Here is a 15421-nt window from a genome sequence, read left to right as displayed (position 1 = left end):
TTTAGAAAATTCAGTTTATATTTAATACTTCTTAAGATTTGGTGTGTTTGCATGGTCACAACTGTCTGTCAACAAATGCAAATATTCTCAAAAGTCTATTATTTGTACTCGAAAAATTGAGTGTTTTGCAGTCTAGTCCACATTATAGCCATGACTGGTTTAATATAAAAATATGTGAAGTTCTTAACAGTAAATTATTATTTAACTGTATTCACTTTCCCATATCATTCCTAACTTTGTGAAAAGTTGATAATCCAAGAATCACACTCTATCCTGTAATTTCCTTTTTTTAAAAAAAATCTTGATTTATCTATTTATTTTATTTGGTTGTACCAGGTCTTAGTTGTGGCAGGCAGGGTCCTTAGTCGCAGCCCGCCAACTCCTTAGTTGTGGCATGCCAACTCTTAGTTGAGGCATGCATGTAGGGTCTAGTTCCCTGACCAGGGATCGAAGGCAGGCCTCCTGCATTGAGAGCGTGAAGTCTTAACCACTGTGCAACCAGGGAGGTCCCAATCCTGTAATTTCTTATATCCAAGTTTACCAGTGCATATTTTTATTTGAAAAGCGCCGAGTAAATCTATTAGGGAAAGATAACTGACTTCGAGTCCACAACTCTGGAGTCTGCTCCTGAATCCATTAGTGATTTCTGACACCTTGAATCTGCTTATTAATTGTAAAGCAGTTTATGAGAATTGCTATCAATTATTGAGTTTCCAACTTCTGCGCCAGGTGATTTACATATATTTCTCATTTAATTCTCACAAAAACCTTTGGATGGAAATTAGAATTTATTATCTCAAACAATTTGAGACTTTAAGAAACTTGCCAAAGTTAAGACCTCTTAGTGGCATTGACAGTATTCAAACTCAACTTTATATGATACCAGTGGCAGTTTTGAGTGACCGTTAATGGTTTTGAGCATATCTGAGTCCTGATATCTGAAGATAGTAATATCTTACAATTTTATTAGCACTTGGGATTCTTATTATATTATTTCATTTTGATATTAGTTTATAAACAACATTGAGAAAGCTTGGTCATTGAGACTGTGTTTTAAATTTATTTCAAGTCCCTGTCTCTGGTCTTTAGCTTGGGCAAGGTCTTTAACCTTGTGTCCTCATGTGCAAAGTGGTGAAGATAAAGATAACTCACACACACACACAAAAGATAAATTATTACAAATGTTCCGTATGCTTTAGATCACTATACAATTGCAATAAATTGTTTTAAAAATTGATTATAGAAGCAAGATTTGGCAGTTTTTTTATAGTCTTATTTAGATATCATCTGGCTAATGGGAATTTCTTTTCTTTTTTGAAATTAATTAATTTATTTCTTGGCCACGTTGGGTCTTCATTGCTGCACGCGGGCTTTCTCTAGTTGCGGAGAGTGGGAGCTACCCTTCACTGGGTGTGTGGGCTTCTCATTGCGGTGGCTTCTCTTGTTGCAGAGCACGGGCTCTAGGTGCGTGAGCTTCAGGAGCTACAGCACACGGGCTCAGTAGTTGCAGCTCTTGGGCTCTAGCGCACAGGCTTAGTAGTTGTGGTGCACGGGCTTAGTTGCTCCACAGCATGTGGAATCTTCCTGGACCAGGGATCGAACCTGTGTCCCCTCCATTGGCAGGCAGATTCTTAACCACTGTGCCCCAGGGAAGCCAGGGAATTTCTTAAAGAAGATTTTTTTTCTTTTTGTAGAAATGAGATTTATTATCCTCATCTCTGTAAACCTCTAAACCTTTTCCCCCAAAAGTTTAACATTACTCTTGCTTTATAAATTAAAAATGCTTTTGTTTCTGTCCATACTCATCTTTCACAACACAAATAGCCTAGGCAGCTCAGGTGTCTATGTATCATTAATAAATAACAAGATATAATTATCTAGTAGTACTTTTTGTTTTCAAAACTTGGGTAGGAAAGGGTTACAAAAAATGTTTGTAGTAGATTCTTTAACATTTTCCCAGGTTAACCTTTGAACAACACCATCATTTATATATCCTTTGACTATCATTTATATGTAAATTTGATTTTTGTCTACTAGGTTGCAAACATTTTGAGCCATCTTACAACAGTGCTTTCTGACACATGATAGTTTTTGAAGTTTTAGGGAAGTCACCATCTTTATACTATAGCTTGCAATTATTTGAAGATTATATTTCCTCTACATTAAAAAAAATAGTTGTTGAAAACCTATAATTAAATTATTCCAGTGTAAGGAGCCCATAAATACACAGTCAGAAAAAAAATGTGTTAATCATCAGGTATGTGGTAGACAGTCTTTGGACTTAAACATTTCTAAAGGAAAAGAACGAAATTAAAAATTAAGGGGCCACCAGTGTGAAATATTAAATATTTGGTTGAGAATGTTATCTAAAATGAATTGTCATTAGAGACTTTCTTTTTAAATTCCCTTGTGAATGGAACCTTTGTTAAAACATTTGTTAGTCTGTCACGTATTTCATTTTCATGTTTTTCTTTCTTTTTTTTTTCTTTGAATTATCTCTTAAAGTATTTTTGTTTCTTTTTTTATTAATTTTTATTGGAGTATAGTCGACTTACAATGTTGTGTTAGTTTCTTGCTGTACAGCAAAGTGAATCAGTCATATGTTTACGTATATCCACTCTTTGTTAGATTTTCTCCCCATTTAGGTCACCACAGAACATTGAGTAAAGTTCCTGTGCTATACAATAGGTTCTCATCAGTTGTCTATTTTATATTGGGTTGGCCAAAAGGTTCGTTCGATTTTTTTCCTTAAGATGGCTCTAGTAGCACTTAGTTGTCTTTCATTCAAAACAATTTTGTTAGACTGTTTGTGATAACTCTCATATCAGTGTGCATTTAAAAAATGACTTATCAAAATTGGTGAATTTTTGTGTAGCCATTTTAATATTGAAGATGGAAGAAAAAGCAACATTTTTGGCATATTATGCTTCATGATTTCAAGAAAGGTAAAAACACAGCTGAAATGCAAAAGATTTGTGCAGTGTATGGAGAAGGTGCTGTGACTGAGCGAATGTGTCGAAAGTGGTTTGTGAAGTTTTGTGCTGGAGATTTCTTGCTGGATGATGCCCAGTAGTTGGGTAGATCAGTTGAAGTTGACAGCGATCAAATCGAGAGCAATCAGTGTTATATCACACAGGAGGTAGCCAACATACTCAAAATATCCAGATCAAGCTTTGAAAATCATTTACAGCAGCTTGGTTATGTTCGTCAGTTTGATCTTTGGGTTCCACAGAAGGTACGTGAAAAAAATCTTGACTGTATTTCCGCTTGCGATTCTCTACTTAAACATAGTGAAAACGTTCTGTTTTTAAAACAAATTGTGATCGATGATGAAAACTGGATACTGTACAATAATGTGGAATGGAAGAGATTGTGGGGCAAGCAAAATGAACCATCACCAACCACACCGAAGGCCAGTCTTCATCCAAAGAAAGTGATCTGTATATGGTGGGATTGGAAGGGAGTCCTCTGTTATAAGCTCTTACTGGGAAACCAAACAATTCCAACAAGTATTGCTTCCAGTTAGACCAGCTGAAAGCAACACTCAATGAAAAGTGTCCAGAATTAGTCAGCAGAAAAACACACAAACTTCTGTCAGGATAACACAAGACCACATGTTTCTTTGGTGACCAGACAAAAACTGTTACAGCTTGGCTGGGAAGTTCTGATTCATCTACCGTATTCACCAGACATTGCAACTTCGGATTTCCATTTATTTTGGTCTTTATGAAATTCTCTTAATAGAAAAAATTTCAATTCCCTGGAAGATTGTAAAAGGCACCTGGAACAGTTCTTTGCTCAACAAGATAAAAAGTTCTGGGAAGATGGAATGATGAAGTTGCCTGAAAAATGACAGAAGGTAGTGGAACAAAGGATGAATATGTTGTTCAATAAAGTTCTTGATGAAAATGAAAAAAAGGTGTCTTATTTTTACTTAAAAACTGAAGGCACTTTTTGGCCAACCCAATGCATAGTAGTGTATGTATCCCATGTTTTTCTTAATGTGTGATGAATGAAAGTGGGCATCTCCCTACGTTATAGTCCTCAGACTGGAATGCGCATGGTTGGCACCACCTCCCCCCACCCCCATTCTGTTTTTCTGGAGTAAAAGCGCCAAAAGATGAGTGCTGTTTCATTGCAGTTGTGTTATTCTGGTGGTTCAGTTTCTATTTTAGGGTTATTTTGCCTGATATCTATAAAACATTCTTAATTCCCTGTGTTTTTTTAAAGGTTATCTAAATAACAGATAATTGGTCTACCAAAAAAGTCACATTATAATCATTTTCAGAATGTATATGGACAGTATTTTTTCTTTCACATCATTTCATTGAAAAACTTTAAATGTACAGACAAGTTGTAGTAAATCACCACCCATATATTCTTCGCCTAATTTCATCATGACATTTCACATCGGTATATTAGACCTTTCCTTCTTAACCATAACCATGGTTAGATTCAGGGAACTTAACATTGATGTAATAACTATTTTCTAACATCAAGTCCGTATTCGAATTTCCTCAGTTTCCCCAATAATGTATTTTTTAACCTCCCTCCTACCCTAAGGAAATGTGTTTGGCTTTCATGTCATCACTTTGTTTTTTAATTGCCAGCACTTTTTTTGTCTTTGGCAACACTGAATCTATGAATGATTTTTGAAATAGTGTCTTTGAAGCATTAATTTTAATTTAGAACATCATATATTCTCATGAACAGCTAACGCTGGAAGATAAATATTTCATGACTTTCAAATGTAATTGGGTGCTTTGGTTTTATTACTTACCATATCTATAATTCATAGCATATACTTGCTTTCTTCCATGCCTTAGAAAGTATTCTAATTTGTTCAAAACCAGAAGTGGTTTATTTTCCTTGTTGGTGGAACATGCTGTTATATGCTGTTTTTAGTTAAGTGTGAATGCATTAGGTACTCTGAAACCTGTGTTTTTATGTATTAATTAATCTGCCTTTATAAATTAATTGGAGGGATCTTTGAGATAGAGCACTCAGCAAAATTAAGTGCTCAATAAATATTTTAATATGAGGGTAAGTCAAAAATTATCCCCACTCTGGCTGTAGTATTTATTTTAATTAACTTTTAGGAAAGACAAATATATCATTTTTCGACAGTCTCCTTGCTTTTCAGTACACTTTGTCCATCTGTTAACAAACTTTCGTATTCCCTCATTAAAAATGTTTTAGGCTGAGCTGCAAACTGCGAATGCACTGCTGTCTTCACTTCTTCATCAGAAGTGAATCTGGCTCCTTCTTGATGTCTTAACACTTGTGCGACCTTCCTTGAACTTCTCTATCCATTCATACACACTTCCTTGGGACAAAACACGTTCTCCATACTGCCCACAAAGTCGTCGATAAATAACGGCGTCAGGTACACCCTCAGACCACAAAAAGTGAATCTTTGCACATGTAAATCACAAGTGAGGCATCCATTTTTGCTCACACTGCAGTTGCAAATTAACTGACGTTAACACATTCACACCTGCACAGCAGTGACTGGGCAGACAGTAGCCTTGAATGGAGAGCACTGATAAAACAGTGCAGCCAACGTAAGTTTTAATATAACCAGAGTGCAGATAATTTTTGACTCACCCTTGTAGTATGATTCAGAATTTTATATGTAAAGAGTCTCTTAATATTCATTTGGATTTTTTTTTAATTAATTTTATTGGCTGTGTTGGGTCTTTTTTTGCTGTGTGTGGGCTTTCTTTAGTTGTGGCGAGTGGGGGCTACTCTTTGTTGTGTGTGGGCTCCTCATTGCCGTGGCGTCTCTTGTTGTGGATCACAGGCTCTAGGCACATGGGCTTCAGTAGTTGCAGCACATGGGTTCAGTAGTTGTGGCTCACAGGCTTTAAAGCGCAGCCTCAATAGTTGTGGAGCACGGGCTTCGTTGCTCCGCGGCATGTGGGATCTCCCTGGAGCAGGGATCGAACCCATGTCCCCTGCATTGGCAGGCGGATTCTTAACCACTGTGCCACCTAGGAAGCCCCTATTCATTTGGTTTTATCTCACTGAAATATTTGGGCAAATATTTAACTTCTTATCTTTCTGCACTTCCTCCCCCAAACCTGGGAGGAACAAATCCTGTGGTTTGTTTTTTGGCTACCCTTTTAGTGTATGATGTTTTATAAGCAGAATAAAGAAACTCTTACTCTTTCTGAAAGCAATTTTTAAATTTTAATCCGTGGGATTGGTAGTACTGAAGCTGTGAAAGTTTAGTATTTTTGTTTTATCACCAAGGATACTCTCATCAGATCAATTCCAAATACTTTGTGATCGTCAGCCTAAAGCTGGAGCACTGTGTCCAGCTTCTGTGTGGATTCATTTCATTTTCCAAAAAACTCAGTGTCAAGCTGTGCTGTGCTTCAGGGCATATTTTTAAACTTAATCTATAGTGGAGTTAACAGTTTTATCCTTTGAAAAGGAGTTTCCTCTCCTGTATGTTTACCATACCTTGTGAACACCTTCACCTTACATTTATTGTTTTTCATTGTGAGGGTTTGTATGTCTGCCTTTATATCCTCTTCTTTTTGGTGCCTAGTCTTCAGGGCCTGATACTTGGAAGATGCCATTAGGTAGTTGTTGAGTGAGTAAATGCTGACTCATTTTAAGACAGTATAATTTCCAATTAGATAAGCTGTTTTATTAAAAAGAACCAGGATATAACAGCATTTTCTTTTAACCTCTAAAGAAATAACTGGCCTCAGTATGTTGTTTTATATTCCTAAATTTTATTTCATGCAGTAAGTTTGGTACTTGTTTAAAATTGTTTAAAAATATTTACCATGGAGCTCTTGTCTCCATGTAGTGTTGAAGTCATCTTTAAAGGGACATATACTTAACACGTTATATCTAGTAAATATTAAATATTCGTTGCCTGGGACTTAATAGGTCTGTCAGTGTTTCTTGAAGTAAGTCGCCTTCTTTACTTATATAATTCTTTTGCTTCCTGTACTCCTATTGTGATAGATACGACCATATGTAGGATGTTTGGTGCAATATTTGCCTCTTCTTTGGAAGCAGAGTGAAGAACACAATATGTTGAGATGTGCTATTCTGACCACACTTATCCATCTTGTTCAGGTAAGTTACTCCTCCACAGTTTCTTAGTTTAGTATTTTTTTCTTTAAAATTTTTTACTGTTTTCATGTGGTTTATGTTAGTGGTAGTAAAAGACCTCACATTTGTCTCTTTCATGTAGGATCTAAATAGTTTAAAAACATCTTTTATATGTTTACTATGGGCATTTTTTGACATTTAAAAATATTCTCTGTTATAAAAGATGATTTCTTTCATTAGATGTAGTTGTCCCCAGTGATGGTAGACTTGTGATTTGTGCAGTCAGTTGTTCTTTGCATGCAGCTTCCTTGGTATTTAGGACTCTTCTGCATAAGTTTACTCTGTATTTTCACTCTTTTTCCTTGATGTAATGTAAAAATTTTCTGTTTCATGTATTGGGAAGGCAGAAAAACAGGTGAGTTGCTTTTGAGGGAAGGAATGAATTTGATTTTCAGTATCTTGATTCTGTGGTATGGGGATATGCAGCAGGTAGAGAGGAATCTAAAATTTCAGAGAGAGATGGAACTGTAGTTCTCATTTGCACTGTTATAGTGAATTATAGTCTGATGGTGAGAATATGGAGAGGGAAGCACTTAATGCCAAGACTTAGAATATCTGGCTACAGGGGCGCACAAGTGGTTTTTACTGCCCTTGCACCAAAGTTTGATAGATTATTTCCGTTGGGGAGATCTCTCTTGAAGTAAAGAATTGCTACTCTAAAATGTTATAATAAGTTAAAAAAAGAACCCTTTAGATATTAGTTTTAAAAAAACCTTTCTCAGTCACCCTGGTACTTTTTGAAACATAAATTCATTCTTTCACTAAATATTTATGGATTAGTTTTACAGTTAGAAATTCCTTTCTGAGGCAGTTTTAGATACATGATTAGTGATATGAAGTTTTTTTAAAAGCACTTTCTTTTTAATAAGTGTCTGGCCTAGCATCTCTTCTTGTCTACCCTTTGATTCTTGTGATTATCCTGAAAAATTATATCCCTTTTGTAGATGAGGATAGAAAGGCTAACAGAAGGTTAGTGACTAGCTTGAGATTGCTCATGTAAGTGTCAGAACGAAGAGTGATCACCATATTTTTTGTCTTATATCCCTGCCAAATACGTTTTTAGACTCAATTTGAGATTTTTGTGAGGGAGGTATGTCTCTTTAGGCAGTGTTACCTTAGGAAATCTTAAGAAGCCACAGTAACTTGCATGAAATGATTGGCGTATATAGGACTTTTTCCTTTAGTCGTGACACTTATTTGTATAGGCCAGGGGTACAAGGCTCCAGCTAAGTAATCATCTGCCCTTCTTGGAGAAAGCATATAACATTAATATTAAAATTGCGACTAGCTTAAAATAAGTTTTTCAGTCATTTGAGAAGATTAAACTAGGGTTATCGGTAAATTTCCTTTGATGGAAAACAATGCATCTTTTGACTTTTATTTTTATTTATTTATTTATTGAAATATAGTTGATGTATAAGCCACCCTTTGACTTTTAAAATTTAATAGACAGGTATCAGTGTAGGTATTTGTATGTTTTTATTTATGTTTTCAGTTTTTAAGTTCTGGGAACCCAGACTGATAGTCTCCGACTGAGGAGTGTAATAATGGATGAAAATAAACGTTCTCGTCCGCAGTAGTTGGCCTCAGTGCAAGTAGGCGTTTATTCATTTGAGAAAGATTTTTTGAACAGCTGCAGTATGCAATACCTGGTACTAGGCATTGGGATATGGAAATTAATAGGGCAACCTCTTTGTGAATGTGGCTGTCTAGGGGAAAACTGAGTAGCTAAGTACTCTTTTAGCAATAAGAACATGGTGCTGTGGGGCACTTGGTGGTTTACCTATCTTAGACTTGAGGGTGAGGTGGGACATCATGGATGCTTCTTTCATAGGTGATACCCAAATAGTGTCGGTGTTATATAGTGTTGAACAAGAGGTGTTAATGAGATGGTGGTTTAGGGATGAGTGTGGTAAAGATATTTTAAAACAGATTGGCCAGCATATGTAAGGCCCCCTGGACATGTGAGAATGGGGTAATTCTTTTTTCCTTTTTTTTTGAGTTTGTATATCCATCAGTTTTGTATGTAGATAAGTTAAGGAGTCAGTTCTTGAAGACTTTTTATGAAAAGTAGCAGTGTTTCCATTTCCTGTTTGGTGGAGGAATGCACCTTCAACACTTATAGCTGTGTCTCTTTGGCTTTTCATCTCTCTAGCTCTAAGTAACCTACTTATATTGCGCATTCTTGATTTAAGCATTGAAGGCATTATCTCTCGACCTCCCTTTTTAGAAGATGAAGATTTAATTCTTTTGTTTCCCTCTGTATGCCTTCTATCCTCCCACCCGCCCTCCAGTATAGTTAGATTGTAATTTAAATTAGGTCACTGTTTAGTGTCTTTATTTGTGTGACTATATAAAGGCTATTGATATATAAAGGCATATATCATTATGTTGTTAATTTTCTTTCTTGTGTAACCATCCTCCTAACCTGCTTTCCTATATTAATAATTTTGCTTGCTTAGTTCATAAATTTTGTATTACTGTGTAACAAATTACCACAAATGTCATGGCTTAAAACAACATCCAAAATAACTCATAGTTCTGTAAGTCAGAGGTCCAGCACACCTTGTCTGTACTCTTTGATCAGGGTCTGACAGGCTGAAATTGAGGTGCGTGCCAAGCTAAGTTCTCCCCTGGAAGCTTCAGGGAAGATTTGTCTTTACACTCAGTCAGCTTGTTGGCAGAATTCAGTTCCTTGATCTGTAGGACTGAGGTCCCAGTTTACTTGCTGGCTGTCAGTTGGGGCATCTCTCAGTCCCTAGAGTCCAGCCACGTTTCTTGATACATGACCCCTTCCATCTTCAGTGTCCACAGTGGAGAAATTCTTGGCTATCAAACCCCCTCAGGCTTTGAATCTCTAACTTTCTTTTATGCAAGTAGTCAAACTCTCTTTTAGTTTGTTTGTTTGTTTGTTTGTTTTTGGCACACAGGCTTAGTTGCTCCGTGGCATGTGGGATCTTCCTGGAGCAGGGATCGAACCTGTGTCCTCTGCATTGGCAGGCAGATTCTTAACCACTGTGCCACCTAGGAAGCCCTCAAACTCTCTTTTAAAGGGTTCATTGGTTAGGTCAGGCTTACCTATATAAATTTCCTATCATAAGGTCATTGAGTTTGGGACCTTAGTCACATCTGTAAAGTAATGTCTACATTAGCATTTGATTGGATAACTGGGGAATGTTGTGTGTACACTGGGGTTAAGAATCATAGGTGGGCATCTTAGAATTCTGCCTGCTACATTTAGTTTTTTGTGTAGCTAAATCCATTCTCTCCACCTGTTATCTAAATATTCCCTCAGTACGTTCACAAACATCAGGTATTTTATTACTTTAATCATGGAATCTGGAAGATTCTTACGTACTTTCGTCTGGGCTGGTTTTACTCTATTCTTGTTCATAGCTGTTATAAATGGATCCCATTTCACTGTCATCAAAAGGGTTCTTCTTGCCTCTCATTTCTGTAGGATGCGTGTTTTCTGTACCTGTCTTCTTCCTTTTTTATTCCTCTTTCTGCTGAAGCCTATGAATACCTGTGGCATTCTGCACAAGGTACATGGGAAGTAAATTTTGTCCAGATTTTGCATGTGTGAAAATGTCTTATAGTTTTCACATTGACTAATAGTTTGACTGGATGTAGAATTCTATATTATCCTTCAAAATTTTAGAGGCCCTTTTCCTTTGTCTTTTAGCTTCTAGAATTGCTCTTAGGAATCCTGAGCTGTTTTAATTCTTATTTCTTGAATGTTTCATCTCTCCTTTCCCTTTGGCAACTTGTATGATCTTTGTGTTCCTGTTTTCAATTTCGTGATGATTTGGGTGTATTTTCATTCCACTGTTCTGGACACTTGGTGCATATTGTAAATTGGAAACTCATGTTCTTGGGTTCTAGGTAACTCTTTTGTATTTTGTTGATCATTTCCACACCTTCCTGTTTTTCTTTTGTCTCTCTCTGAACTTCTTATTATGTACATAAGAGATGAATGAACCAGCTCTGTATTTTTCTTCATTTCTGCTTTTTCTTCTCTTTGTCCTTTTGTTATACTTTCTGAGGTATTTCTTCAGCTTTATCATTTAGCCTTTTATTGAGTTTTCCTTTCCTGCTTTAATATTTTTAATGTCTGTGAGTTTTTTTTTAATTAAAATTTTTTAATTTTTATTGAGGTATAGTTGATTTGCAATGGTACATTAATTTCAGGTGTACAGCATAGACAATTCAATATTTTTATAGATTATCCTCCATTTAAAGTAATTACAAAATAATGGCTATGTTTCTCTGTGCAGTGTAATATATCCTTGTGATTATTTTATACATCTTAGTTTGTGTCTCTTCATCCCATATCCCTGTTTTGCCCCTCCCCCTTTGATAAGTTCTTTTTGTGTATTGCTGAATAATCATTTTATAGCATTTCCTTTTTTTTTCCATGAATGCAGTGTTTTATTTTACCAAGGTTATTGATATATTTTTCTAAGCTTTCCTCTGTATGTGTGGTCTCTATTTCCTTCAAGGTACTGTTTTCTGTTTTATTGTTTGGTGCTCTGTTTTCCGTATTAGATAGTTTATTCATATATGTTGATCCTTAATTGCCTGCTTTTTTTTTCTTTTTTCCTGTGAAAATTTGAAGCATGCACCAAAGAAGAAGGAACAGTATAATGAATCTTTAGGTAACCATCACCCAACTTCAAGAGCTGTATCAACATTTTGTCTCTATAAATTTAAGAGTGGGCACTAAAAAGAAAATTGGAAGGGTTAAGTATGTATGGGAAGCTTGTTGATTGTAGATTTTTTCTTTAGGATAATCAAGCTGGAGGGTTTTTTTTGTATGGCACAAATGTTTTGATTCAGTGTTTTTGAGATCTTTCCTTGGTGAAAGATCCATCAGTCTCCTGTCTGTTACATTATATCTCCATTTTATATAGTCTCCCTAGTCTTGGTTACCCAGTGTCTCCCTGTCTTTAGACAACTTGTTTTACCTTACCAGAAAATAAATGGCCAAGTCTGTACGGCGTTCAAGAGAGGGGCAGTTGTTTGTGCACTTGGATGAGATCTTGTCATCAAATGTCTTAAAATACCTTCTAAAGGTCCTATTACTTTGTTCTTCATGTTGTTTTTGTTTTTTTTGTTTTGTTTCCTTTAAGAACTTTTATTGAGATACAATTGACATACAATATACTGCATATATTTGAAGTGTACAATTTGATATTTTTTTTCTTATTAGTAATGTATATATGGCAATCCCAATCTCCCAATTCATTCATACGCAACCCTTCCCCCCCACCCCGCCCTGCTTTCCCCACTTGGTGTCCATATGTTTGTTCTCTACATCTGTGTCTCTATTTCTGCCTTGCAAACTGGTTGATTTGTACCATTTTTGTATATTCTGCATATATGTGTTAATATACGATATTTGTTTTTCTCTTTCTGACTTACTTCACTCTGTATGACAGTCTCTAATCCATCCATGTCTCTACAAATGTCCCAATTTCATTCCTTTCTATAGCTGAGTAATATTCCATTGTATACATGTACCACATCTTTTTTATCCATTCATCTGTTGATGGATATTTAGGTTGCTTCCATGTCCTGGCTATTGTAAATAGTGCTGCAGTGAACATCAGAGTGCATGTGTCTTTTCGAATTATGGTGTTCTCTGGGTATATGCCCAGTAGTGGGATTGCTCGGTCATATGGTAACTCTGTTTATAGTTTGCAAGGAACCTCCATACAGTTCTGCATAGTGGTTGTATCGATTTACATTCCCACAAACAGTGCAAGAGGGTTCCCTTTTCTCCACACCCTCTCCAGCATTTACTGTTTGTAGTTTTTCTGTTGATGCCAATTCTAACCAATGTAAGGTGATACCTCATTGTAGTTTTGATTTGCATTTCTCTATTAGTTAGTGATGTTGAGCAGCTTCTCATGTGCCTCTTGGCCATTCGTATGTCTTCTTTGGAGAAATGCCTATTTAGGTGTTCTGCCCATTTTTTGATTGGATTGTTTGTTTTTTTGATATTGAGCTGCATGAACTGTTTATATACTTTGGAGATTAATCCTTTTTCTGTTGATTCGTTTGCACATACTTTCTCCCATTCTGAGGGTTGTCTTTTCGTCTTGCCTATAGTTTCCTTTGCTGTGCAGAAGCTTTTGTTTCATTAGGTCCCACTTATTTATTTTTGTTTTTATTTCCATTACTGTAGGAGGTGAGTCAAAAAAGATGTTGCTGTGATTTATGTCGAAAAGTGTTCTTCCTATGTTTTCCTCTAGGAGTTTTATAGTGTCTGGCCTTACATATAGGTCTTTAATCCATTTGGAGTTTATTTTTGTGCATGGTGTTAAGGAGTGTTCTAATCTAATTCTTTTACATGTAGGTGTCCAGTTTTCCCAGCACCATTTATTGAAGAGGCTTCCTTTATTGCATTGTATATCCTTGGCTCCTTTGTTATAGGTTAGTTGACCGTAGTTTATCTCTGGGCTTTCTATCCTGTTCCATTGATCTATATTTCTGTTTTTGTGCCAGTACCATACTGTCTTGATTACTGTAGCTTTGTAGTATAGTCTGAAGTCAGGGAGTCTGATTCCTCCAGCTCCATTTTTTTCCCTCAAGATTGCTTTGGCTATTTGGGGTCTTTTGTGTCTCCATACAAATTTTAGGACTTTTTTTCTAGTTCTGTGAAAAATGCCATTGGTAATTTGATACAGATTGCACTGAATCTGTAGATTGCTTTGGGTACTATAGTCCTTTTCACAGTGTTGATTCTTCCAAATCAGGAACATGGTATATCTCTCCATCTGTTTGTGTCGTCTTTGATTTCTTTCATTAGTCTCTTATAGTTTTCTGAGTACAGGTCTTTTACCTCCTTAGTTAGGTTTATTCCTAGGTATTTTATTCTTTTTGTTGCAGTGGTGAATGGGATTGTTTCCTTAATTTCTCTTTCTCATCTCTCATTGTTAGTGTACAGAAATTCAAGGGATTTCTGTGTGTTAATTTTGTATCCTGCAACTTTACCAAATTCATTGATTTGCTCAAGTAAGTTTTCTGGTGGCATCTTTAGGATTTTCTATGTATAGTATCATGTCATCTGCAAACCGTGACAGTTTTCCTTCTTCTTTTCCAGTTTGGATTCCTTTTATCTCTTTTTCTTCTCTGATTGCTGTGGCAAGGACATCCAAAACTATGTTGAATAGTAGTGGGGAGAGTGAACATCCTTGTCTTGTTCCTGATCTTAGAGGGAATGCTTTCAGTTTTTCACCATTGAGAATGATGTTTTCTGTGGGTTTGTCATATATGGCCTTTATTATGTTCAGGTAGGTTCCCTCTATGCCCACCTTCTGGAGACTTTTTATCATAAATGGGTGTTGAATTTTGTCAAAAGTTTTTTCTTCATCTATTGAGATGATCATGTGGTTTTTATCCTTCCATTTGTTAATATGGTGTATCACGTCAATTGATTTGTGTATTTTGATGAATCCTTGCATTCCAGAGATAAATCCCACTTGATCATGGTGTATGATCCTTTTCATGTGTTGTTGGATTCTGTTGGCTAGTATTTTGTTGAGGATTTTTGCGTCTAAATTTATCAGTGACATTGGTCTGTAATTTTCTTTTTTTATAATAGCTTTGTCTGGTTTTGGTATCAGGGTGATGGTGGCCTCATAGAATGAGTTTGGGAGTGTTCCTTCCTCTGCAATGTTTTGAAAGAGTTTGAGAAGTGTGGGTGTTAGCTCTTATCTAAATGCTTGATAAAATTCACCTGTGATTCCATCTGGTCCTGGACTTTTGTTTGTTGGGAGAGTTTTAGTCACAGTTTCAATTTCATTACTTGAGATTGGTCTGTTCATATTTTCTATCTCTTCCTGATTCAGTCTTGGAAGATTATCCCTTTCTAAGAATCTGTCCATTTCATCCAGGTTGTCCATTTTATTGGCATATAGTTGCTTGTAGTAGTCTCTTATGGTGCTTTTTATTTCTGAGGTGTCCGTTGTAACCTCTCCTGTTTCATTTTTCATTTTATTGATTTGTGTCCTCTCCCCCTTTTTCTTGATGACTCTCACTAGAGGTTTGTCAATTTTGTTTATTTTCTGAAAGGACCAGCTTTTAGTTTTGTTGATTCTTGCTATTGTTTTGTTTCTGTTTCATTTATTTGTGCTCTGATCTTTATGATTTCGCTCCTCCTACTAACTTTGGGTTTTGTTTGCTCTTCTTTCTCCAGTTTCTTTAGATGTAAAGTTAGGTTGTTTATTTGGGATTTTTCTTGTTTCTTGAGGTAGGATTGTATTGCTGTATACTGCCCTCT

At 36.1% G+C, this 15421-nt stretch overlaps 1 protein-coding gene across 8 annotated transcripts in view; it reads left to right on the top strand.

Moving 5' to 3' along the window:
- IPO11 (importin 11) overlaps positions 1 to 15421 on the top strand; it is a 213332-nt gene that overhangs the window by 93744 nt on the left and 104167 nt on the right. For all 8 annotated transcript variants that reach the window (XR_009054785.1, XM_057742725.1, XM_057742689.1 and 5 more), the window contains one exon: positions 6985 to 7098. Coding sequence is in view for 7 of the 8 variants with exons in the window: in XM_057742725.1 (XP_057598708.1) it covers positions 6985 to 7098 (114 nt within the window). In the remaining variant the exon portion in view is untranslated. The remainder of the gene's footprint in view (positions 1 to 6984; positions 7099 to 15421) is intronic.

The sequence above is a fragment of the Hippopotamus amphibius genome, chromosome 1 (assembly GCF_030028045.1).
Source record: "Hippopotamus amphibius kiboko isolate mHipAmp2 chromosome 1, mHipAmp2.hap2, whole genome shotgun sequence".
In the NCBI taxonomy this organism is placed as follows: domain Eukaryota; kingdom Metazoa; phylum Chordata; class Mammalia; order Artiodactyla; family Hippopotamidae; genus Hippopotamus; species Hippopotamus amphibius.
The sequence above is the reverse complement of the archived record's forward strand: the minus strand, read 5'-3'. Positions and strand labels throughout refer to the sequence as shown.